The following is a 22,657-nucleotide window of genomic DNA, read 5'->3' as shown; positions in this document are numbered from 1 at the left end:
TAAAATGCTGCCTACTAAGGCACCTTAAATCTAATCGTATTTTGACAGAATAATGAGGGAGCATCAGATGCTGCCTTAACGGTGAAGACAATCCTGGCATTCAGTGCGGCACAACTTTTCTCACAGAAAAATTTCAAAATATGGCAGATGGTGCAGAGAACGAGTTATATTCAAATGTAAATAAATGATTATTGATTTTTAATTTGTATAAACTTGTACACGTGTATTTATTTGCAAATTCGGGCTTGTCAGTGAATTTAACTGTTTTTGGTACACGGAGGGAGATGTTAGTTAACATGTTAGCACTTTGTGCCACCCCTTCCCATTGGTTTGAATGGCATGAGGCTAACTGTGTTAGCTTAGTAAGCAAAAACTGATGGATTAGCTGTCTAAGTAGTGTGTGTGAATACCTTACTCATAAGTAAAACCCTAAAAACCCTAACCCCAAACCCTAACCTTAACCCCAAACCCTAACCTTAACCCCAAATCCTAACCTAAGGGACAGTGGTAGCCTAGTGGGTAGCGCTTTGGGCTATCAACCAGAAGATTGGTGGTTCAAATCCAGGCTCTGCTATGCAGCCACTGTTGGGTCCTTGAGGCCCTTAACCCTGTCTGCTCCAGAGGCGCTATATGATGGCTGACCCTGCACTCTGACCCCAGCTTCCAAACAAGCTGCGATATGCGAAGAAAGAATTTCATTGTATTGTACACCTGTATATGTATATATGACAAATAAAGTATATCTTCTTAAGTCGATTACTTATTAGAATCCTCTCTAGTTGGGCAGCTGCCTATGTAGGCAGTAAGACAGCAAGGCAGCTCACTAGGTTTTCGAACACACCACGTATCTAGTTTTTTCATGACACTATCCTTGAGTGAGAGAAATTATTATGCTGGGAACATTAAGCTACTGGTAGTTATGCTCGCTCTTGAGTAGTAGCTGACTCAAGGGAGCCAATGTAATTTCTTGATTTGACTGACCATAAGAAATTGGCTTATATTTGGAACGCCAAGTGCCTTTTACCCCGTCCCCTCCCCCCAGGCAAGGAAGACCTAGACCTTAAGGACCTAGGACCAGAGGATCTTTTTTTTCTGGCAGGTTGGATAACTCATGCTGTAAAGCACCTGTCTTTAAAGCTCTACAGCCGGTATTTCTTTTCTAATTCACCAATCTGTGTAGTGTAGCTGCATGAGTATTTGTTTCTTATTGGCTTGATTGTCTTTACTCTGTTCAGTCACCTCACTTGGGTCCAGAATCAGCTTACAAAGCCACAATTAACTTAAATTATCAAAGAATGTCTCTGTGGCAACAGTATGAGCAGAGTGTGTATGCCTCAGTACACAAAGCTTAGAATTTATTTAATATAATTGAATTTACACACCTGTGTAAAAACAGTGTGAATAAAACACCTGAGCTAAATAATTATAAGGTGTTTACAAACCTTTGCTATGTACACCGATCAGCCATAACATTAAAACCACCTCCTTGTTTCTACACTCACTGTCCATTTTAGCAGCTCCACTTACCATATAGAAGCACTTTGTATTTTTACAATTACTGACTGTAGTCCACCTGTTTCTCTGCATGCTTTGTTAGCCCCCTTTCACACTGTTCTTGAATTGTCAGGACTCCCACAGGACCACCACAGAGCAGGTATTATTTAGGTGGTGGATGATTCTCAGCACTGCAGTGACACTGACATGGTGGTGGTGTGTTAGTGTGTGTTGTGCTGGTATGAGTGGATCAGACACAGCAGCGCTGCTGGAGTTTTTAAATACCGTGTCTCCTCACTGTCCACTCTATTAGACACTCCTACCTAGTTGGTCCACCTTGCTGGATTGCTCATCTATTACTGCTGTTTGAGTTGGTCATCTTTGAGACCTTCATCAGTGGTCACAGGATGCTGCCCACGGGGTGCAAATATTTTTGGTTGGTGGACTATTCTCAGTCCAGCAGTGATAGTGATGTGTTTAAAAACTCCATCAGCGCTGCTGTGTCTGATCCACTCATACCAGCACAACACACACTAACACACCACCACCATGTCAGTCTCACTGCAGTGCTGAGAATGATCCACCACCCAAATAATACCTGCTCTGTAGTGGTCCTGGGAGAGTCCTGACCATTGAAGAATAGCATGAAAGGGGGCTAACAAAGCATACAGAGAAACAGATGGACTACAGTCAGTATTTGTAGAACTACAAAGTGCTTCTATACAGTAAGTGGAGCTGATAAAATGGACAGTGTGTGTGTAGAAACAAGGAGGTGGTTTTAATGGTTGATCAGTGTATTTGTGTTATTGTCAGTGTAAGTGTCAAAAACAACCCCATTATTTTACATATGCCTAAAATTTATGCAAGTCCACAGGACCATGGAACGCATTAAAAGGTTTCCCATACAACCATATGAGAAAAAATACCTTGAAACCCAACGGTTTCAGGTGTTATTTCATACAGAGCTATTTTTAGATCTTAAAGCCACCGGTCCCAGACCCTCAACTCTGGTCCAATTTTTTTGCACTTCTTGTTGTGTGTTGTGCCCTCAGCCCTGTAGTTGGCCTCCAACATCTTAGCCTTTACCACTGTGATCATTTCATCACCATGGTTCACTTCATTTTGACACAGACCTCGGCCTCATTCTTAGAGACCAGCAGCAAACCAATGATGGATTTCAACCATCAGCTGCAAGTAAAACATCCCCAGCTTTATTTCATCTGATGGTGAGAAAAAGACAGATAGATGATAGAGCAGGAGAGAAAGGAGGTTTATTTCTTTTGTGGGTGAAGTTTTACAGGGTTTTCTCCCCCTCTCAATCTTTATTGCTACATCCTTGAAAATATTGGATATGGAGTGATTGGTGATGTGTCTTACCTGTCATACTGGTGTCCATGTTTAATAGTGTAAATGTGTATAGATGTGGATGTATAAGTTCTCTCAGAATGCATGTGGAGCTTATATAGCTAGAAAGAGTGTGTGAGTCTGATACACTTGCTAATTGAAGTAGAATGCAATAAAGTGTGTGTATGAGAAAGTTATTCTTTTCAATTCTGTCTCTGTAGCATCTATAGTAGCACAGAAGTGGTGGTGCCAGATGCAGCCCTGTATGGAAGGAGAGGAATGTAAGGTGCTGCCGGATCTCAAAGGCTGGAGCTGCAGCACTGGGAACAAAGTCAAGACAACCAGGGTGAGAGAAAGCTTTCCTAAACCTTATGTAACCCAGTGTACCCACTATTCTCTTTATGACTAATAAGACTGGTAGTGTGCTAGACATACACAACAGCTTTTACATGTGATATAACAGCAACAAGGTAGAAAATGTTTCTTAACATTTAAAAATAGTCAGAAGCTAAAAATTCATGGAGAAATATAAACTGAGAGAGTAATACATTTGCATGTTGCAAAAATAATAATGATAAAAAAAATGACAAATATATAAGCCATAACATTAAAACCACCTCCTTGTTTCTACACCCACTGTCTATTTTATCAGCTCCACTTACCATATAGAAGCACTTTGTAGTTCTACAATTACTAACTGTAGTCCATCTTTCTCTACATAACTCTTTACCCTGCTTTCACCCTGTTCTTCAATGGTCAGGACCCCCACATGACCACTACAGAGCAGGCATTATTTGGGTGGTGGATCATTCTCAGCACTGCAGTGACACTGACATGGTGATGGTGTGTTAGTGTGTGTTGTGCTGGTATGAGTGGATCAGACACAGCAGTGCTGCTGGAGTTTTTAAATACTGTGTCCACTTACTGTCCACTCTATTAGACACTCCTACCTAGTTGGTCCACCTTGTAGATGTAAAGTCAGTTACGATCGCTCATCTATTGCTGCGGTTTGAGCTGGTCATCAGTGGTCACAGGATGCTGCCCATGGGGCGCTGTTGGCTGGATATTTTTGGTTGGTGGACTGTTCTTAGTCCAGCAGTGACGGTGTTTAAAATCTCCATCAGCATTGCTGTGTCTTATCCACTCATACCAGCACAACACACACTAACACACCACCACCATGTCAGTGTCACTGCAGTGCTGAGAATGACCCACCACCTAAATAATACCTGATCTGTAGTGGTCCTGTGGGGGTCCTAACCATTGAAGAACAGGGTGAAAACAGGCTAAAAAAGTATGTAGAGAAACAGATGGACTACAGTCAGTAATTGTAGAACTACAAAGTGCTTCTATATGGTAAGTGGAGCTGATAAAATGGACAGTGAGTGTAGAAACAAGGAGATGGTCATAATGTTATGCCTGATCAGTGTGATAAATTATAAATCTTGTGTAATGAGTAACTACTGTTCCTGTCATGGATGTAATCGAAGGGTGTAAAACATGACGTTAAAATCCTAATAAATAAATAAATAATAGGTTCTGGACCCACCAGGACTCGATCAGAATGAAGTGGTAACTAAAGAGGAATGAATAAGTGATTAAACCATAAATACAGTTCCAGATATTTAAGGAAATGGTCTCGTCATTCATCAGGCTGCTTGTGCGTAAGATGCACCTGCATTATTACAAAATATATTTAGATTTTAGTGCAGGACAAAGCCGAATGAAATGAAACAGTGTTTTCATTTTCCGGCAAGAAAACCACTTTATTTTCCGCTTACACATTCACAGAGGAAGTATTGTAATATAAGTGAATAGTGAAAAATGGTGCCTATTATTATATGACAGTTTTTTCTGAATAACTAGAAGGGGTCAGAACATAAAAGCACTGGGTACGGAATTACAGACAGACTACTATGTAATTTATGTCCTTCCTAAAAATCATCTGTTATTGGAGAAAATAATTCCAGTAAGCTTTTACATAACGGGTTTTTTTTTTTTTTTTTTATAAAAGAAGACTATTTTGTAATTTTCTTGAATTGCAGTCTTGTTTAACATGCAGTGTGTTCTGTAGGATCATTACAGCATTGCTATATTAGTCGGCTGCTGGGTCATAAGAACTCTATCACAGTATATAAAGGTTTAGTTTGTACAGAGGAAGGATGTCCCACTACATTTTAACCCAGATGATTTGGGTTTTGTTTAGAAGAGATGCTTTTCAACAAGCTTTCAGCAACAATACACTGATTAGCCATAACATAAAAACCACCTCCTTGTTTTTACACTCACTGTCCATTTTATCGGCTTCACTTACCATATAGGAGCACTTTGTAGTTCTACAATTACTGACTGTAGTCCGTCTGTTTCTCTGCATGCTTTGTTAGTCCCCTTTCATGCTGTTCTTCAATGGTCAGGACTCTCCCAGGACCGCTACAGAGCAGGTATTATTTAGGTGGTGGATCATTCTCAGCACTGCAGTGACACTGACATGGTGGTGGTGTGTTAGTGTGTGTTGTGCTGGTATGAGTGAATAAGACACAGCAGCGCTGATGGAGTTTTTAAACACATCACTGTCCCTGCTGGACTGAGAATTTATATATATAAATATATAACCAAATATATCCAGCCAACAGCGCCCTGTGTGCGGCATCCTGTTACCACTGATGAAGGTCTAGAAGATGACCAACTCAAACGGCAGCAATAGATGAGCGATCGTCTCTGACATCTACAAGGTGGACCAACTAGGTAGGAGTGTCTAAGAGTGGACAGTGAATGGACACAGTATTTAAAAACTCCAGCAGCGCTGCCGTGTCTGATCCACTCATACCAGCACAACACACACTAACACACCACCACCATGTCATTGTCACTGTAGTGCTGTGTGGTGGTCCTGTTGTGTATCTGACCATTGAAGAACAGGGTGAAAGCAGGTTTTAAAGATATGTAGAGAAACAGATGGACTACAGTTAGTAAGGTAAGTGGAGCTGATTAAATGGGCAGTGAGTGTAGAAACAAGGAGGTGGTTTTAATGTTATGGCTGATCAGTGTATGAAGTCATACACCTATCCTGGGGTTTAAAACACCACCAGGAGTTTCCTTATGTGAATTCCCAGTTAAGTTGGCTTTTTTTTTTGTTAGTTGGAGGTCAGAACTCCTGACAGAACATGTCATTTCTGGATTTGAAAGCCACCGGTATTAGTTGTAACTGATGATTGAAATCCATCATTGGTTTCCTGCTGGTCTGTAAGAATGAGGCCAGGGTCTGTGTCAGGATGAAGTGAACCATGGTGATGAAATGATCACAGTGGTAAAGGCTAAGATGATGGAGGCCAAACACAGGGCTAAGGGGACAATACACAACAAGAAGTGCAAAACAATGGGCCAGAGTTGAGGGTCTGGGACTGGCTCTCTATTAAAAAAAAATAGGTTCAGTTAAGTGAGTTTATAGGTTCAGTTTGTCAATACAGTTTTCAAATTAGATTTAAAATCCTTCAAATAGATACTGTAACGGTAAGTGGGCTAGACTGACAGGAGGGGCGCACACACACGCAGAGATGTATAAACTGATATATTTAATAACAATAAAGACAAAAGATCACACAAACAAAACCAACAAATACGTGACCTAAGCTAAGCTAAATGCTAACTATACAAACACGAACCTAAACCCTAAGCTAAACAAGAACTAGACAGGACTAAAGGCAAACAGGACTTAAATGACTAACAGGGCGAACCAACAGGCTAAACAGACAGGCTAAACAAAGATTAAACAGGTTACTAGAACATGAACTAACTAGACAGGAACATAGAACAAAACCAAAACAGAATGAACAGACCGGATGGGACGGAGCAGAGCAGGTAGGAATCAGAATCAAGGGCTAAACCAAACAGAAACCATAACAAACAGAGTTACCACAGAATAGTCTCCAACCAGCCTTTCCCTGATCCTCTCCTAAATACAGGCAGCCGGGGCTAATTAGCCCCAGCTAACCAATCAGGAGAGGGAGGCTGGCTGGAGACTGGGGAGAGAAGGGCGTGGCACACTAGAGCACAGGGAGGCTTAAAGCGTGACAGATACACTATATTGCCAAAATTATTCGCTCGTCTGCCTTCACACACATATGAACTTGAGTGACTCCCATTCTTAATCCATAGGGTTTAATATGATGTCGGCCCACCCTTTGCAGCTATAACAGCTTCAACTCTTCTGGGAAGGCTTTCCACAGGGTTTAGGAGTGTGTTTATGGGAATTTTTGACCATTCTTTCAGAAGCACATTTGTGAGGTCAGACACTGATGTTGGACGAGAAGGCCTGGCTCGCAGTCTCCGCTCTTATTCATCCCAAAGGTGTTCTATCAGGTTGAGGTCAGGACTCTGTGCAGGCCAGTCAAGTTCTTCCACACCAAACTCGCTCATCCACGTCTTTATGGACCTTGCTTTGTGCACTGGTGCGCAGTCATGTTGGAACAGGAAGGGGCATCCCCAAACTGTTCCCACAAAGTTGGGAGCATGAAATGGTCCAAAATCTCTTGGTACGCTAAAGCATTAAGAGTTCCTTTCACTGGACCTGAGAGGCCGAGCCCAACTCTTGAAAAACAACCCCACACCATAATCCCTCCTCCACCAAACTTTACACTTGGCACAATGTAGTCAGACAAGTACCGTTCTCCTGGCAACCGCCAAACCCAGACTCATCCATCGGATTGCCAGACAGAGAAGCATGATTTGTCACTCCAGAGAACACGTCTCCACTGCTCTAGAGTCCAGTGGCGGCGTGCTTTACACCACTGCATCTGACGCTTTGCATTGCGCTTGGTGATGTAAGGTTTGGATGCAGCTGCTTGGCCATGGAAACCTATTCCATGAAGCTCTCTACACACTGTTCTTGAGCTAATCTGAAGGCCACATGAAGTTTGGAGGTCTGTAGCGATTGATTCCGCAGAAAGTTGGCGACCTCTGTGCACTATGCACCTCAGCATCCGCTGACCCCGCTCTGTCATTTTACATGGCTACTACTTCATGGCTGAGTTGCTGTCATTCCCTATCACTTCCACTTTGTTATAATACCACTGACAGTTGACTGTGGACTATTCAGTAGTGAGGAAATTTCACGACTGGACTTGTTGCACAGGTGGCATCTTATCACTGTACCATGCTGGAATTCACTGAGCTCCTGAGAGCGACCCATTCTTTCACAAATGTTTGTAGAAGCATGCCTAGGTGCTTGGTTTTATACACATGTGGCCATGGAAGTGATTGGAAAACCTGAATTCAATGATTTACCTTCAAAACAGGATCAATTCTTCTAGGTACACCTGCACAAAGTCAAGGATTTAGTAGAATTTTAGTCAGGTGTATGACTAACCAATTATATATACCAGGTAATAATGATCATGATTTTTATATGTAGTTTGAAACACAGTCATTAACTACAACAGAAACAGCTGAGAAAAACAGTCAAACAGCCATATACAGATGGTGTCCAGCATATGTGGCGGCGCCCTGGTGAGAAGTACCAAGACAACTGTATCTTGCCTACAGTCAAGCATGGTGGTGGTAGCATCATGGTCTTGGGCTGCATGAGTGTTGCTGGCACTGGGGAGCTGCAGTTCATTGAGGGAAACATGAATTCCAACATGTACTGTGACATTCTGAAACAGAGCATGATCCCCTCCCTTCGAAAACTGGGACCCCAAACACAACCTCCAAGATGACAACTGCCTTGCTGAGGAAGCTGAAGGTAAAGGTGATGGACTAAACCCAATTGAGCACCTGTGGCGCATCCTCAAGTGGAAGGTGGAGGAGTTCAAGGTGTCTAACATCTACCAGCTCCGTGATGTCATCATGGAGGAGTGGAAGAGGATTCCAGTAGCAACCTGTGCAGCTCTGGTGAATTCCATGCCCAGGAGGGTTAAGGCAGTGCTGGATAATAATGGTGGTCACACAAAATATTGACACTTTGGGCACAATTTGGACATGTTCACTGTGGGGTGTACTCACTTATGTTGCCAGCCATTTAGACATTAATGGCTGTGTGTTGAGTTATTTTCAGAAGACAGTAAATCTACACTGCTATACAAGTTGTACACTGACTACTCTAAGTTATATCCAAGTTTCATGTCTATAGTGTTGTCCCATGAAAAGATATAATGAAATATTTGCAGAAATGTGAGGGGTGTACTCACTTTTGTGATACACTGTATATATATACTGTACAGTATATACGTATATACCGATCGGCCATAACATTAAAACCTGTGTCTACACTCACTGTCCATTTTATCAGCTCCACTTACCATATAGAAGCACTTTGTAGGTTACATACATTTTTAACCTGTTTTCACCATGTTCTTCAATGGTCGGGACCACCACAGAGCAGGTATTATTTAAGTGGTGGATCATTGTCAGCACTGCAGTAACAATGACATGGAGTTTTTAAATATCGTGTCCACTCACTGTCCACTCTATTAGACACTACTACTTAGTTGGTCCATCTTGTAGATGTAAAGTCAGAGACGATCGCTCATCTATTGCTGCTGTTTGAGTTGGTCATCTTCTAGACCTTCATCAGTGGTCACAGGATGCTGCCCACGGGGTGCTGTTGGCTGAATATGTTTTTGGTTGGTGGACTATTCTCAGTCCAGCAGGGACAGTGATGTGTTTAAAACTCCATCAGCATTTCTGTGTCTGATCCACTCATACCAGCACAACACACACTAACACACCAGTCAGTGTCACTGCAGTGCTGAGAATGACCCACCACCCAAATAATACCTACTCTGTAGTGGTCCTGTGGGGGTCCTGACCATTGAAGAACAGCATGGAAACAGATGGACTACAATCAGTAATTGTAGATCTACAAAGTGCTTCTATATGGTAATTGGAGCTGATAAAATGGACAGTGAGTGTAGAAACAAGGAGGTGGTTTTAATGTTATGGCTGATCAGTGTATATTAACACATACACACGCAAACCCTAATTTTCGGCCACCAATAAAACATAAAACTGCAGATACAAATGTAAGTACAACATGTACACGAGACAACCAGATGTGAACGGAGTCTTGTGTTGTTTGTATGTTTGTATGCTAAGCTATTTCTAAAGCATACATGCCTGTGTGATAGCATGCACCTCTTAATGCTGAAGTGCTCTACTCATAGCCCTCGGAGTCTGACAAACCAGATGCCTGCGTTTCAGTCAGTTTCTTCTATTATTCATAGGACAGTGGGGGCCATCATAAGGCAGCACTTTTTCACTTTAGTCCCTTCAATAATGCATGCTAGCACACTCACACCCACACGTCAATGGCAGGCATGCCTCCGAGGTGTGGCGAGTTCCGCTCAAAACTGGCTGCTTTTGATTTCGGAACTCTCCAAGTCTTCACACGATCCTCTTTTACAGCAGCGCTGAGGAATCCCAGATGTGTCACCAAGTTATAGACTGGTTGGATTCAGAAGCATTTTACTATTGAAGACTGGGCAGAAATAGACCCTGTATAGGGACCTTGTCTATCACAGACCAATAAATCTCTGCATACTCACAGCTAGAAAAATATTCCCAACCCCAACTCAGAAAAAGTTGGGACAGCAAAATGCAAATAATAAAAAAAACACAGAGTTCCTTACATTTACTTTGACTTTCATTTGATTGCAGACAGGATGAACCTGAGATATGTCATGTTTTGTCTGGTCAACTTCATTTCATTTATTAATAAACATCCATTCCTGCATCAGGCCTGCAACACATTCCAAAAAAAGTTGGGACAGTAAAGCATTTACCACTTTGTAATGTTGCCATTCCTTTTCACCACACTTAAAAGACGTTTTGGCACCGATGATACCAAGTGATTTAGTGTTTCAGCTTTTTGGGGACTGCAGGCAGGCAGGCCAGTCCAGTACCCGTACCCTCTTCTTCCGCAGCCATGCCTTTGTAATGTGTGCAACATGTGGTTTTGCATTGTCTTGATGAAAAATGCATGGACGTCCCTAGAATAGATGACGTCTTGAAGGCAGCACATGTTGCTCTAAGATCTTAATGTACTTTTCTGCATTAATGCTGCCATCACAGAAGTGTAAATGACCTTTGCCAAGGGCACTGAGACAGTTATATACCATGACAGATCCTGGCTTTCGGACTTGTTGCTAAAAACAGTCTGGATGGTCCTTTTTATCTTTGGTCCGGAGCACACGGCGTCCATTTTTTTCCAAAAAAGACCTGGAATGCTGATTCATCTGACCACAATACACATTTCCACTGTGTGATGGTCCATCCTAGATGCCTCCGAGCCCAGAGAAGTCGACGCCACTTCTGGACATGGTTAACATAAGGCTTCTTTTTTGCACAGTAAAGTTTTAAGTGGCATTTGTGCATGTAACTTTGTATTGTAGTGCTTGACAAAGGTTTACCAAAGTAATCCCTCACCCATGTGGTTATATCAGCTATTGTTGAGTGGCGGTTCTTGATGCAGTTCCGTCTGAGGTATCAAAGATCACAGGTGTTCAGCTTAAGCTTGCGCCCTTGGCCTTTACACACTGAAATTCCTTTCGATTCCCTGAATCGTTCAATGATATTATGCACTGTAGAGGAAGAAATATGCAAATCCCTTACAATCTTTCTTTGAGGTACATGGTTTTTAAACATTTCAATCATTTTCTCGCACATTTATTGACAAATTGGGGATCCTCTGATCATCTTTGCTCATCATAGACTCAGCCTTTCCTGGATGCTGCTTTTGTACCAAACCATGATTACAATCACCTGTTGACATCACCTGTTTGGAATCACATCATTATTTAGTTTTTTCACCTCATTACTAGCCCTTAATTGCCCTCGTCCCAACTTTTTTTGGAATGTGTTGCAGGCCTGAAATGCAGGAATAGAGGTATATTAACAAATGAAATGAAGTTGAACAGATAAAACATGAAATATCTTGTCACATTTTTATTTATATTAAGTAAGTATTTATAATTTATTATTAAGTATTACGTTTTAAAAACTTCAAATAAAACACATTTATTATAAGTAACAAAGTGTCTTCAAGTTGATTCCAACTCCTGACAAATATACGAACAGTGTTTCTCCAGCACATCTTGTCTTCTGTTTGGATTGTCAGGCTTCTTAACAGCTTATTCATTGTTCCTCTAATTGTATACATCCATCTTTTTGTTGGCCGTCCTCTTCCCCTTTTACCTTTAAGCATAATTGTCTTCTGCAGTGAACTGGTTCTTTTTACAATGTCCAGCTTGGTTTTCTGGGCTTTGAGTGAAAGTTTAGATTTGGTCAGGGATTCATTTGTTTGTCTTCTTTGACATCCAAGGTCCTCAGAAATCTGTATATAACTGAGAATGTCCTGAAAGAAACATGTGACATTTGATGCTGCACCTTACACATTAAAAATTAGTCTAGAAATAAAGTTTGTAGGCGTCCAGGTGGCGCAGCGGGATATTCTGCTTGCACACCAGCGCTGAGATTCAAAACTCCTTGGTTTGAAACTCTACATTGCTACCGGTCGGCTGGGCGTCATCTAGCGGGCATAATTGGCAGTGCCTGAAGCAGACACGGTTCTTTTATTCAATTCTTATAAATTCCTATTATTTTTTTATTTTTTTATTAGGATTTTAAAGTCATGTTTTACACACTTTGGTTACATCCATGAAAGTACAGGTAGTTACTCATTACACAAGATTAATCAGTTTACAGGTTTTATTGTCAAACACAGTCATGGACAATTTTGTATCTTCAGCACCTCACTTGCATGTTTTTGGACTGTGGGAGGAAACTGGAGCCCCGGGGGAAACCCACACAGACACAGGGAGAACATGCAAACTCCATACAGAATGGACCCGGACCACCACACTTGGGGATCTAACCCAGGACCTTCTTGCTGTGAGGCGACAGTGCTACCCACTGAGCCACCGTGCCACCCTTCTTATTATTTATAAAATTATGAACAAATACCATGCAAGCTATTGTGGGTAAAGGGACTTTCTGAGGGACCCAACTGTGGCAACTTTTCAGTAGTGGGGCAAGAACAAGCAACCTTCTGATTACTAGTCCAGTACCTCAACCATCATGCTACCACTGTCCAGTTCCCTAGACTCCTGCACCACCCGCACACTGGTGCAGAAGAGCTGCTGACTATTACACTGTCTGTCTGTAATCGGTGGTAGACTGTGACATATCATGAAGAGTAACACATTTCTAGACTGACAGTGACAACCTGTTGAAATTCCTCCCTCAGGCACAGCCAATTATGCCTATTGGCTACAGTATACAGAATCTACAGTAGATTTTTCAGGATTTAAAGCTTTATTATGGTGTGACTTGAGCTCCCAACCGTCTGATTGATAGACCAGTATCTTAACCGCTGAGCCCCCACAGCCATCTTCATGGTAGAAGTCATGAAGCATTACATGAGGCAGCCGAACGCCTTCCTCCTCTTCATCACACCCTCTGGCACCTGCTGCCTTTGATTTGGAAGTGTAGATTACACTGGGATTCCCTAAGAAGCAGAGCAACATGGCATCATCCTCCGATGGAGAGACATGCCCTAACCTCGGCCCACGCCGACACCCCTCTAACCCCCCCCACCACCCATCTCCCAGCCCATTCGAGTGTCATGGAGCTGGAGCAAGACCAGACCAGCATGCTAAAGGCTCTAAGGCCCAGCGGAGCTCTCACCTCTACCCTGGCACGCTCCACAGTGTTATTTCAGGCCACAGTCGCTGAGCTGGAAGAGCTGCTGGAGTTAATGAGGCTGATAGGTGCTGACGCAGAGAGGGGTGTGAGAACGAGTTAACCCCAGTACTAACACCTCCTTCCTAGCAAAAAGGCTTTAACGGGAGCACTTACGGCTTAAATAATGAGGAAAGTGCAGGTGAGAAGGACATGATGTTCATGACAGACAGGACTTTTGCAGTCTGTTCTCTCTGAAAAATCTGTATGAATACTAATGAACAGAACAATTTGGTATGACTTCCTATCGAGTCTACTCATAAAAATCGCTGTAGTTACTGGTGCTACACTGTAGATCTAATATTAAAATTTAAAAGTATAAAAGTCTATTTTTTACCTGATGTTTAAGTTCACTTATGGTGAAAAGCTAAAAAGAGAACAAAATTACACGATTCACTATCTTAACTTCTACCTTGACTATATTAATGTTACAATATACACTACCGCCTCCTTGTTTCTACACTCACTGTCCATTTTTTCAGCTCCACTTACCATAAAGAAGCACTTTGTAGTTCTACAGTTACTGACTGTAGTCTATTTGTGTCTCTACATACTTTTTTAACCTGCTGTTACTCTGTGCTTCAATGGTCAGGACCCCCACAAGACCACCACAGAGCAGGTATTATTTAGGTGGTGGATGATTCTCAGCACTGCAGTGACAATGACATGGTGGTGGTGTGTTAGTGTGTGTTGTGCTGCTGGAGTTTTTAAACACTGTGTCCACTTACTGTCCACTCTATTAGACACTCCTACCTAGTTGGTCCACCTTGTAGATGTAAAGTCAGAGATGATCGCTCATCTATTGCTGCTGTTTGAGTTGGTCATCTTCTAGACCTTCATCAGTGGTCACAGGTCACTGCACACAGGGCGCTGTTGGCTGGATATTTTTGGTTGGTGGACTATTCTCCACCAACCAACCAAGCAGTAGCCTAGTGGTTAAGGTACTGGACTACACTGATGTCAGTAACGCGTTACTTAGTAACGCGTTACTCTAATCTGACCACATTTTTCAGTAACAAGTAATCTAACGCGTTACTATTTCCAATCCAGTAATCAAATTAAAGTTACTTATCCAAGTTACTGTGCGTTACTATTTTTGCGTCTCGGAGAGTGACGTCTGTCCTATGCGACAATTAAGTCACGAGCTGCGTCCGAAATCGCATACTTACAGAGTATGCACTAGATTGGAGGAAGTATGCACTACTCGGCCGGTAAAGAAGTACATACTTTCAGTACAGAAGTATGCAGTATACACACAACACCGCTACGTACTACACGTGGGGACGTGATGACGCAATATCACCATAGTTACAGACTCATTACAAACCCCACTTGCCAAAATTTTGGATATTTATCGTCTTTTTGTTATTTATTTGTCTCTAAAAATTACTTACACTTGTGAACAGAGGACTTAGTTTTCCACTATCTTTCTTGTTTCTTATTCCGCTTCAATCGCCTACGCAGCTCCAGTTGCATTATGGCAGCTGCTGAATGTAACTAATGAAGTAACTTGTAATCTAACTAAGTTACTTTTAAAATCAAGTAATCAATAAAGTAACTAAGTTACTTTTTAAAGGTAACTATGCCATCACTGCTGGATTAGTAACCAGAAGGTTGCTGGTTCAAGCCCCACCACTGCCAGGTTGCTGCTGTTGGGCCCTTGAGCAAGGCCCTTAACCCTCAATTGCTCAGACTGTATACTGTAACTGTAATGTAAGTCGCTTTGGATAAAGGCGTCTGCTAAATGCCGAAAATGTAAATGTATTCTCAGTCCAGCAGGGACAGTGAGGTGTTTAAAAACTCCATCAGCATTGCGGTGTCTTATCCACTCATACCAGCACAACACGCACTAACACACCACCACCATGTCAGTGTCACTGCAGTGCTGAGAATGACCCACCACCTAAATAATACCTGCTCTGTAGTGGTCCTGGGAGAGTCCTGACCATTGAAGAACAAAGTAAAAGGAGGTTAAAAAAGTATGTAGAGAAACAGATGGACTACAGTCAGTAACTGTAGAACTACAAAGTGCTTCTATATGGTAAGTGGAGCTGATAAAATGGACAGTGAGTGTAGAAACAAGGAGGTGGTTTTAATGTTATGGGTGATCGGTGAATAACGGATACAGTGGAGGCCACAAGTGAAAATGCTTCTATTTAGCATAACCATGTAAAAAGTTTAATCTTTATTAATTTATTTTAATTAAGAATTTCTTACTATTTGGTTTCTTCATATTTACAGCTAGCACTTAATAAACAGTAACACCACAATAGGTGAATAGTGTCTGCAAATGTATTAACTCAAACACACTCCTGATACGAAAATCAAATCCACCTGCTCAATATCATTTGAGGAACTGGACTAGAAATCAGAAGATCAATGATTCAAGGCTCACTTCTGCCAGGTTGCCACCGTTGAGCCCTTAGGCAAGGCTTTTGGCGCTTAATCTCATGGATTCTCATGGATTGTGTTCGGTCAACATCTAAATCGTATAATTGGTTGTTTAACATCCTCAGATAATGCAGTTGTAAGTTTATTTACATTTTCAGAAGTACACACCACATCTCTGTACTGAAACAGACTGCAGATTCTATATTTGATGCTCTGGTTGAGACTGCACACGGTCTGATGATAAATGTAATTAGTTAATTTGCTGAGCTTGTATCCGCATGCATAAAATATCTATAAAAAAGATCAAATAGTCTCTAAAGACTTCAATGCATTTGCAGTTTAGATTAGATGGCACTACTGATACATGATCTACATGTTCTGCCTGATTTGCCATGCCAATCAGCAGGAAGCAGAAATCAGGTAATCACAGTACCTCTTATGTACAACCCCAAATCAGAATAAAACTTGGGACAGTATGGAAAATGCAAATAAAAAGTGATACTTAGATTCACTTTGACTTTTGTTTTATTGCAGACACTTTAAACCCAAAATAACACTTGAAACACTTCATCGCTTGTATTGGTGTCAAAATGTCTTTTAGGTTTTGTGTGAAAAATTACAAAGAGGTAAAAGCTTTACTGTCCCAACTTTTTTGGAATGTGTTAAAGGTCTGAAATGCAGAAATGAATGTTTATTAATACATTAAATGAAGTTTACCAGACAAAACATGAAATATCTTAGGTTTATACTGTCTGCAATGAAATAAAAGTCAAAGTATTAAACACTGTTTTTTATTAATTTATTTCATTTTTTTACTGTGGAATTTTCTTACTGTGGAAAGGAATTGAATTCTGCATTCATGTCTCATGCAAATTTGGATATATCCTCACACAGTAACACCCTGGACGGGGTGCCAGTCCATGGCAGGGCAGACACACATACACACACATTCACCCATTCACCTATAGGCAATTCAGTGTTGCCAATTAACCTGACTGCATGTTTTTGGACTGTGGGAGGAAACTGGAGCTCCCAAAGGAAACCCACGTAGACACAGGACTGCCCCGCCTGGGGATCAAACCCAGGACCCTCTTGCTGTGAGGCCATAGTGCTAGCCACCGTGCCGCCCTGGATATATCCTGATACATGTGGAAAAAAACATGTGAAAACATGGTCTTTTAAACATAGAGATTATTTAAAACAAAAAATAAATGTATTTTTTAAAATGGCTAATACTGATCAATAGTGATCAGAAATATGAAACAACAATATAAAAATGTCCAATTTGACCAATTTACCATAATAGTTTATGATATTGCCTTGATGTACACCAACCAGGCATAAAATATGACTATTGACAGGTGAAGTGAATAACACTGATTATCTCTTTAACATGGCACCTGTTAGTGAGTGAGATATATTAGGCAGCAAGTGAACATTTTATCCTCAAAGTTGGTGTGTTAGAAGCAGGAAAAATGGACAAGCGTAAGGATTTGAGCGAGTTTGACAAGGGCCAAATTGTGATGGTAGATGGCTGGGTCAGAGCATCTTCAAAACTGCAGCTCTTGTGGGGTGTTCCCAGTCTGTAGTGGTCAGTATCTATCAAAAGTATGCACTATGGGAAGAAGGCAAGCCGGCAGAGGCAGTGTAATGCTTTGGGCAATGTTCTACTGGGAAACCTTGGATCCTGCCATCCATGTGGATGTCACTTTGACACGTACCACCTACCTCAGCATTGTTGCAGACTATATACACACTTTCATGGAAACGGTATTCCCTGATGGCTGGCGCCTCTTTCAGCAGGATGATGCACCCTGCCACAAAGCAAAAAGGTTCAGGAACGGTTTGAGGGGCACAACAGTGAGTTTGAGGTGTTGACTTGGCCTCCAAATTCCCCAGATCTCAATCCAGTCGAGCATCTGTGGGATGTGCTGGACAAACAAGTTTGATCCATGGAGGCCCCACCTCACAACTTACAGGAGTTAAAGGATCTGCTGCTAACATCTTGGTGCCAGATACCACATCACACCTTTAGGGGTCTAGTGGAGTCCATGCTTCGATGGGTCAGGGCTGTTTTGGCAGCAAAAGGGGGACCAACACAATATTAGGACATAATGTTATGCGTAATCGGTTTATATTATAAGCATGTGTGGGTATATTTGTTAATTTACTAACATTTGTTCTTTTTTTTCCAGGTCACACGGTAGTCTGAGCTAAGAGCGTTTGGGACTCATCATCGTTTTCTAAGATGATATAAAAATGTAGAAGCTAAGACGGAAAGCCTGGGTGAGGACATTGGAAATGAAGTCTTTGGACTACAGTGGAATATCGATACCCTTATAGATGGAAACTATAAATGAAAACTGAACTTTGCCTGCTGTGGGCAGCCATCCAAACTTCCTGTTTTATAACTATTGAACTAGAACATCCATCATGTATAATATGTATTCAACATGATATCGACATATTGAAAACGGAGCAAGAGTTTATGGATTAATACAGATGTGCAATGACAAACTGCAGAACTACCAATGACATTCTCATTTTTAGAGACCACAGTGGATTTTCACGACCCCTTTAAAACAGTGTATGTGTTCCCGAGCCAGTTGTGTTCCCTTCTTTATCCTTTAATGCCAATGTTCTTTTCTTCTCGTCAAGGAAGAGTTTAGATTTTTGTGAGGTGTTCATTTTTAAGGATGATACCAGAGCACTTGTGTTTTGAAATGAACTTGTGCCATTACAGAAAAAGCATAATGAGTATTCAGAAAAGAACTGAGATTCATAATGGCTGGAGTTTAGTAAAATGAATATAGCTTTGCAAAAACTAATTTGCTGTTTGTTTAAAAATGGTGACTGCTATTGAGTAAAAAATGTAAGTATTATCTCAAATAAAAGTAACTCTATGGAAAAACCTGTACTCACAATTTGTAAGAATATCAAAAGTGACAGTAAACACACATTTCTTAGATCAGTAGACTTGTATGTTCCTTTTAAGGCTTTGCTGGTTTAAAGAAAATTAGCTTTTGGAACTAGAGCAGAAAAATACATTTATGCATTCATGCTTTTAAATATAATTCCCAAGACAGTAGAAAACCTCCTTGTTCAGTTAAATATTGCCTTCAACTCTGCTTTAATGTTTACCTATTAAAGAGTCTGGAACAGTTTTTTCCCCTTAAAGTATAAAAGACATGAGGGAGAATGGAATTTACATAAATGTAATGGAGAAATACACTGACCAGCCATAACATTAAAACCACCTCCTTGTTTCTACACTCACCGTCCATTTTATCAGCTCCACTTACCATATAGAAGCAATTTGTAGTTCTACAATTACTGACTGTAGTCTATCTGTTTCTCTACATACCTTTTAGCCTGCTTTCATGCTGTTCTTTAATGATCAGGACTCTCCCAGGACCACCACAGAGCAGATATTATTTGGGTGGTGGATCATTCTCAGCACTGCAGTGACACTGACATGGTGGTGGTATGTTAGTGTGTGTTGTGCTGGTATGAGTGGATAAGACACAGCAATGCTGATGGAGTTTTTAAATACCTCACTGTCCCTGCTGGACTGAGAATAGTCCACCAACCAAAAATATCCATCCAACAGCACCCTGTGGGCAGTGTCCTGTGACCACTGATGAAGATCTAGAAGATGACCAACTCAAACAGCAGCAATAGGTGAGCGATCGTCTCTGACTTTACATCTACAAGGTGGACCATTTAGGTAGGAGTGTCTAATAGAGTGGACAGTGAGTGGACTCAGTGTTTAAAAACTCCAGCAGCGCTGCTGTGTCTGATCCACTAATACCAGCACAACACACACTAACACACCACCACCATGTCAGTGTCACTGCAGTGCTGAGAATTATTCACTGCCTAAATAATACCTACTCTGTGGTGGTCATGTGGGGGTCCTGACCATTAAAGAACAGTTTGGAACCAGGATAAAAAAGTATGTAGAGGAACAGATGGACTACAGTCAGTAATTGTAGAACTACAAAGTGCTTCTATATGGTAAGTGGAATGATAAAATGGACAGTGAGTGTAGAAACAAGGAGGTGGTTTTAATGTTATGGCTGATCAGTGTATACTTGGTATATATATAATTGCTTTCTGACGGTGGGTAGCAACTTTCATAAACTCTTTCGCTGATGCTAGTGTTTTTCATATTCAGTAATAAATGTCATTTAGCTGTCAAGATTATCACAAGATTATGCTAATGTCCTGGGTAAGATTGGCACATTACTTTTTAGGACTTTCCACACAAACACTACTTTGTCAGTCTGAAGTGCTTATGCAGCTATCATACACCGCTTCAGAACGAATTCTATAAGACGTAGGTAAGGCTATTACCATAATACCATTCGACAGTAATTTGGCCTTGCTAATTTATTATTAGTACATCCAGTGCTGGAGTGAAGAGGAGCACTCAGAGGTGTGTCAACATCTTATTTACTAAGAGGTGCAAGTCAGGAATTCAATAAGTCAAGAATAGCCCTTAACATGGCATAAACATCATTTTCACATGCTTATGGGTGCCAGGTGACTCAGCTCACATTTGTATTCATAACACAATGCTAAGAGTCGTAAGGACTTTTTCTAACAATATGTTTTTTTTTTCTAGGCTTATTATTGCTCCACACTTGGGTCTATGAATATTTATTCAGCTATCGTTAGTAGCTGCTTTATTCTAGTCATGGTAGGGGTAAGTCCAAAACCTACCTGAAAATGTCTTGGCACAAATACAACATTTAACTATATGTGTTGGCTATGTAGAATTGTTTAATAGTAGGTAAACATTGTAAAATATTTTACACAGTAATTCAGGCTAGGTAACATTGGAACACAGACTAACAAGTAATGAACTTTCCAGGAATCTTAAGAGCTGTGCAGCAGCTGGAAGCAATAAGCTAAGTGGACAAATAAGTGGAACTGCAGTAATAAAGACTTAATAATGTCTGAATAAGTACATATTTGCTGGCTTATTTAGTAGCAACAAACTGACTGTCCCAGGACCACTACAGAGTAAGTATTATTTGGGTGGTGGGTCATTCTCAGCACTGCACTGCACTGCCAAATAATACCTGCTCTGTGGTGCTCCTGACAATTGAAGAACAGGGTGAAAGCAGGCTAAAAAGATGGACTACAGTCAGTAATTGTAGAACTACAAAGTGCTTCTATATGGTAAGTGGAGTTGATCAAATGAACAGTGAGTGTAGAAACAAGGAGGTGGTTTTAATGTTATGGCTGATCAGTGTAAAGACAGAATGTCACTTTTTCCAGATGACTAACATTTGAAATCCTTTATGCATAGTTAAGACATCAATAAGATTGTCAAATCTAATAAAACTCCAACTGTGGAGAGTGTATAAGTGGTCTCAGGAAGGCCACTGTGGCAGGGAGGAGACACGTCAGTGATTCGGGAAGAGGGATTAACCGTCCACTTTCACGCTGAGACATAATCCATTACAGACAGGGGTGGACACAGCGCCCCTCCACCCCCCTCCCCCAACATCATGGTGCATCTGGCCTGGGTATGAGTGAATACTCTCACATTATCATCCCTGGCATCCTTATCTGCATGCAGGGCATTTTTAGGTGCCCGTGAAGGAAGCTGTGAAGGGGATTGGATCTGCAGGTTTCCAGGCTACCGCTGGAGATGAAGGGAGCGCACACAGGCATTTAAGGTAAGGCCAGCCCAAGCGGTGCTTTATTTTATATTATGTAAAATGTGTTTTTGCCACCACAGTTTGGCTTTCAGCAGGATCGAATCTTTCAGTGTGATTATATTTGTCTTGGTGGGTTACAAACCTAAAGAAATATCCAATCAAAAGAACAGATATGTAATGTGTAAATGCGTTTCACATCAACGTTCCTCATGACCCTTCTGGTCCTTTAGAAGATAAGAAGGACGCATTTTAAAGTAGAAAAAGATGAGCGACGATTAGAATATTCCATGTTTATAAAGTAGCGTCTTACTTTCTTTGTCATTTCTGCTACATAGAGGATAGATTATGCTCATACACAACGTGTCATGTAATTAAAGGATTTTGGAAGGTACTGGAGGAGATTTGGGTATGAAATGGAAATGTGCAGTTTTCTCATCAGATTTGTGTCATATAATCTCTACAACAGGAATATTTTATCACCCGGATAATGTCACATAATACAATCCATAATAAAGGAAAGAATAACAAATTAGTAGTGCATACACTGATCAGCCATAACATTAAAACCACCTCCTTGTTTCTACACTCACTGTCCATTTTATCAGTTCCACTTACCATATAGAAGCACTTTGTAGTTCTACAACTGACTGTAGTCCATGTGTTTCTCTACATAATTTTTTAATCTGCTTTCACCCTGTTCTTTAATGGTCAGGACCCCCACAGGACCACCACAGAGTAGATATTATTTAGGTGGTGGATCATTCCCAGCCTTGCAGTTACAATGACATGGTGGTGGTGTGTTAGTGTGTGTTGTGCTGGTATGAGTGGATCAGACACAGCAGCGCTGCTGGAGTATTTAAATGCCGTGTCCACTCACTGTCCACTCTATTAGACACTCCTACCTAGTTGGTCCACCTTGTAGATGTAAAGTCAGAGATGATCACTTATCTATTGCTGCTGTTTGAGTTGGTCATCTTCGAGACTTTCATCAGTGGTCACAGGACGCTGCCCACGGGGCACTG

At 41.2% G+C, this 22,657-nt stretch overlaps 1 protein-coding gene across 1 annotated transcript in view; it reads left to right on the top strand.

Annotated features, from left to right (window-relative positions):
- Positions 1–18,812, top strand: part of tafa3a (TAFA chemokine like family member 3a) — a 171,630-nt gene extending 152,818 nt beyond the window's left edge. Inside the window, exons 4-5 of the mRNA XM_062996603.1 lie at positions 3,060–3,184; positions 18,159–18,812. Coding sequence (XP_062852673.1) covers positions 3,060–3,184; positions 18,159–18,170 — 137 coding nt within the window. The 3' untranslated portion in view covers positions 18,171–18,812. The remainder of the gene's footprint in view (positions 1–3,059; positions 3,185–18,158) is intronic.
- Positions 18,813–22,657: the final 3,845 nt, after the last annotated feature.

This window comes from Trichomycterus rosablanca, chromosome 6 (genome assembly GCF_030014385.1).
Source record: "Trichomycterus rosablanca isolate fTriRos1 chromosome 6, fTriRos1.hap1, whole genome shotgun sequence".
Taxonomy (NCBI): domain Eukaryota; kingdom Metazoa; phylum Chordata; class Actinopteri; order Siluriformes; family Trichomycteridae; genus Trichomycterus; species Trichomycterus rosablanca.
This window is presented reverse-complemented; position numbering and strand designations above follow the sequence as displayed.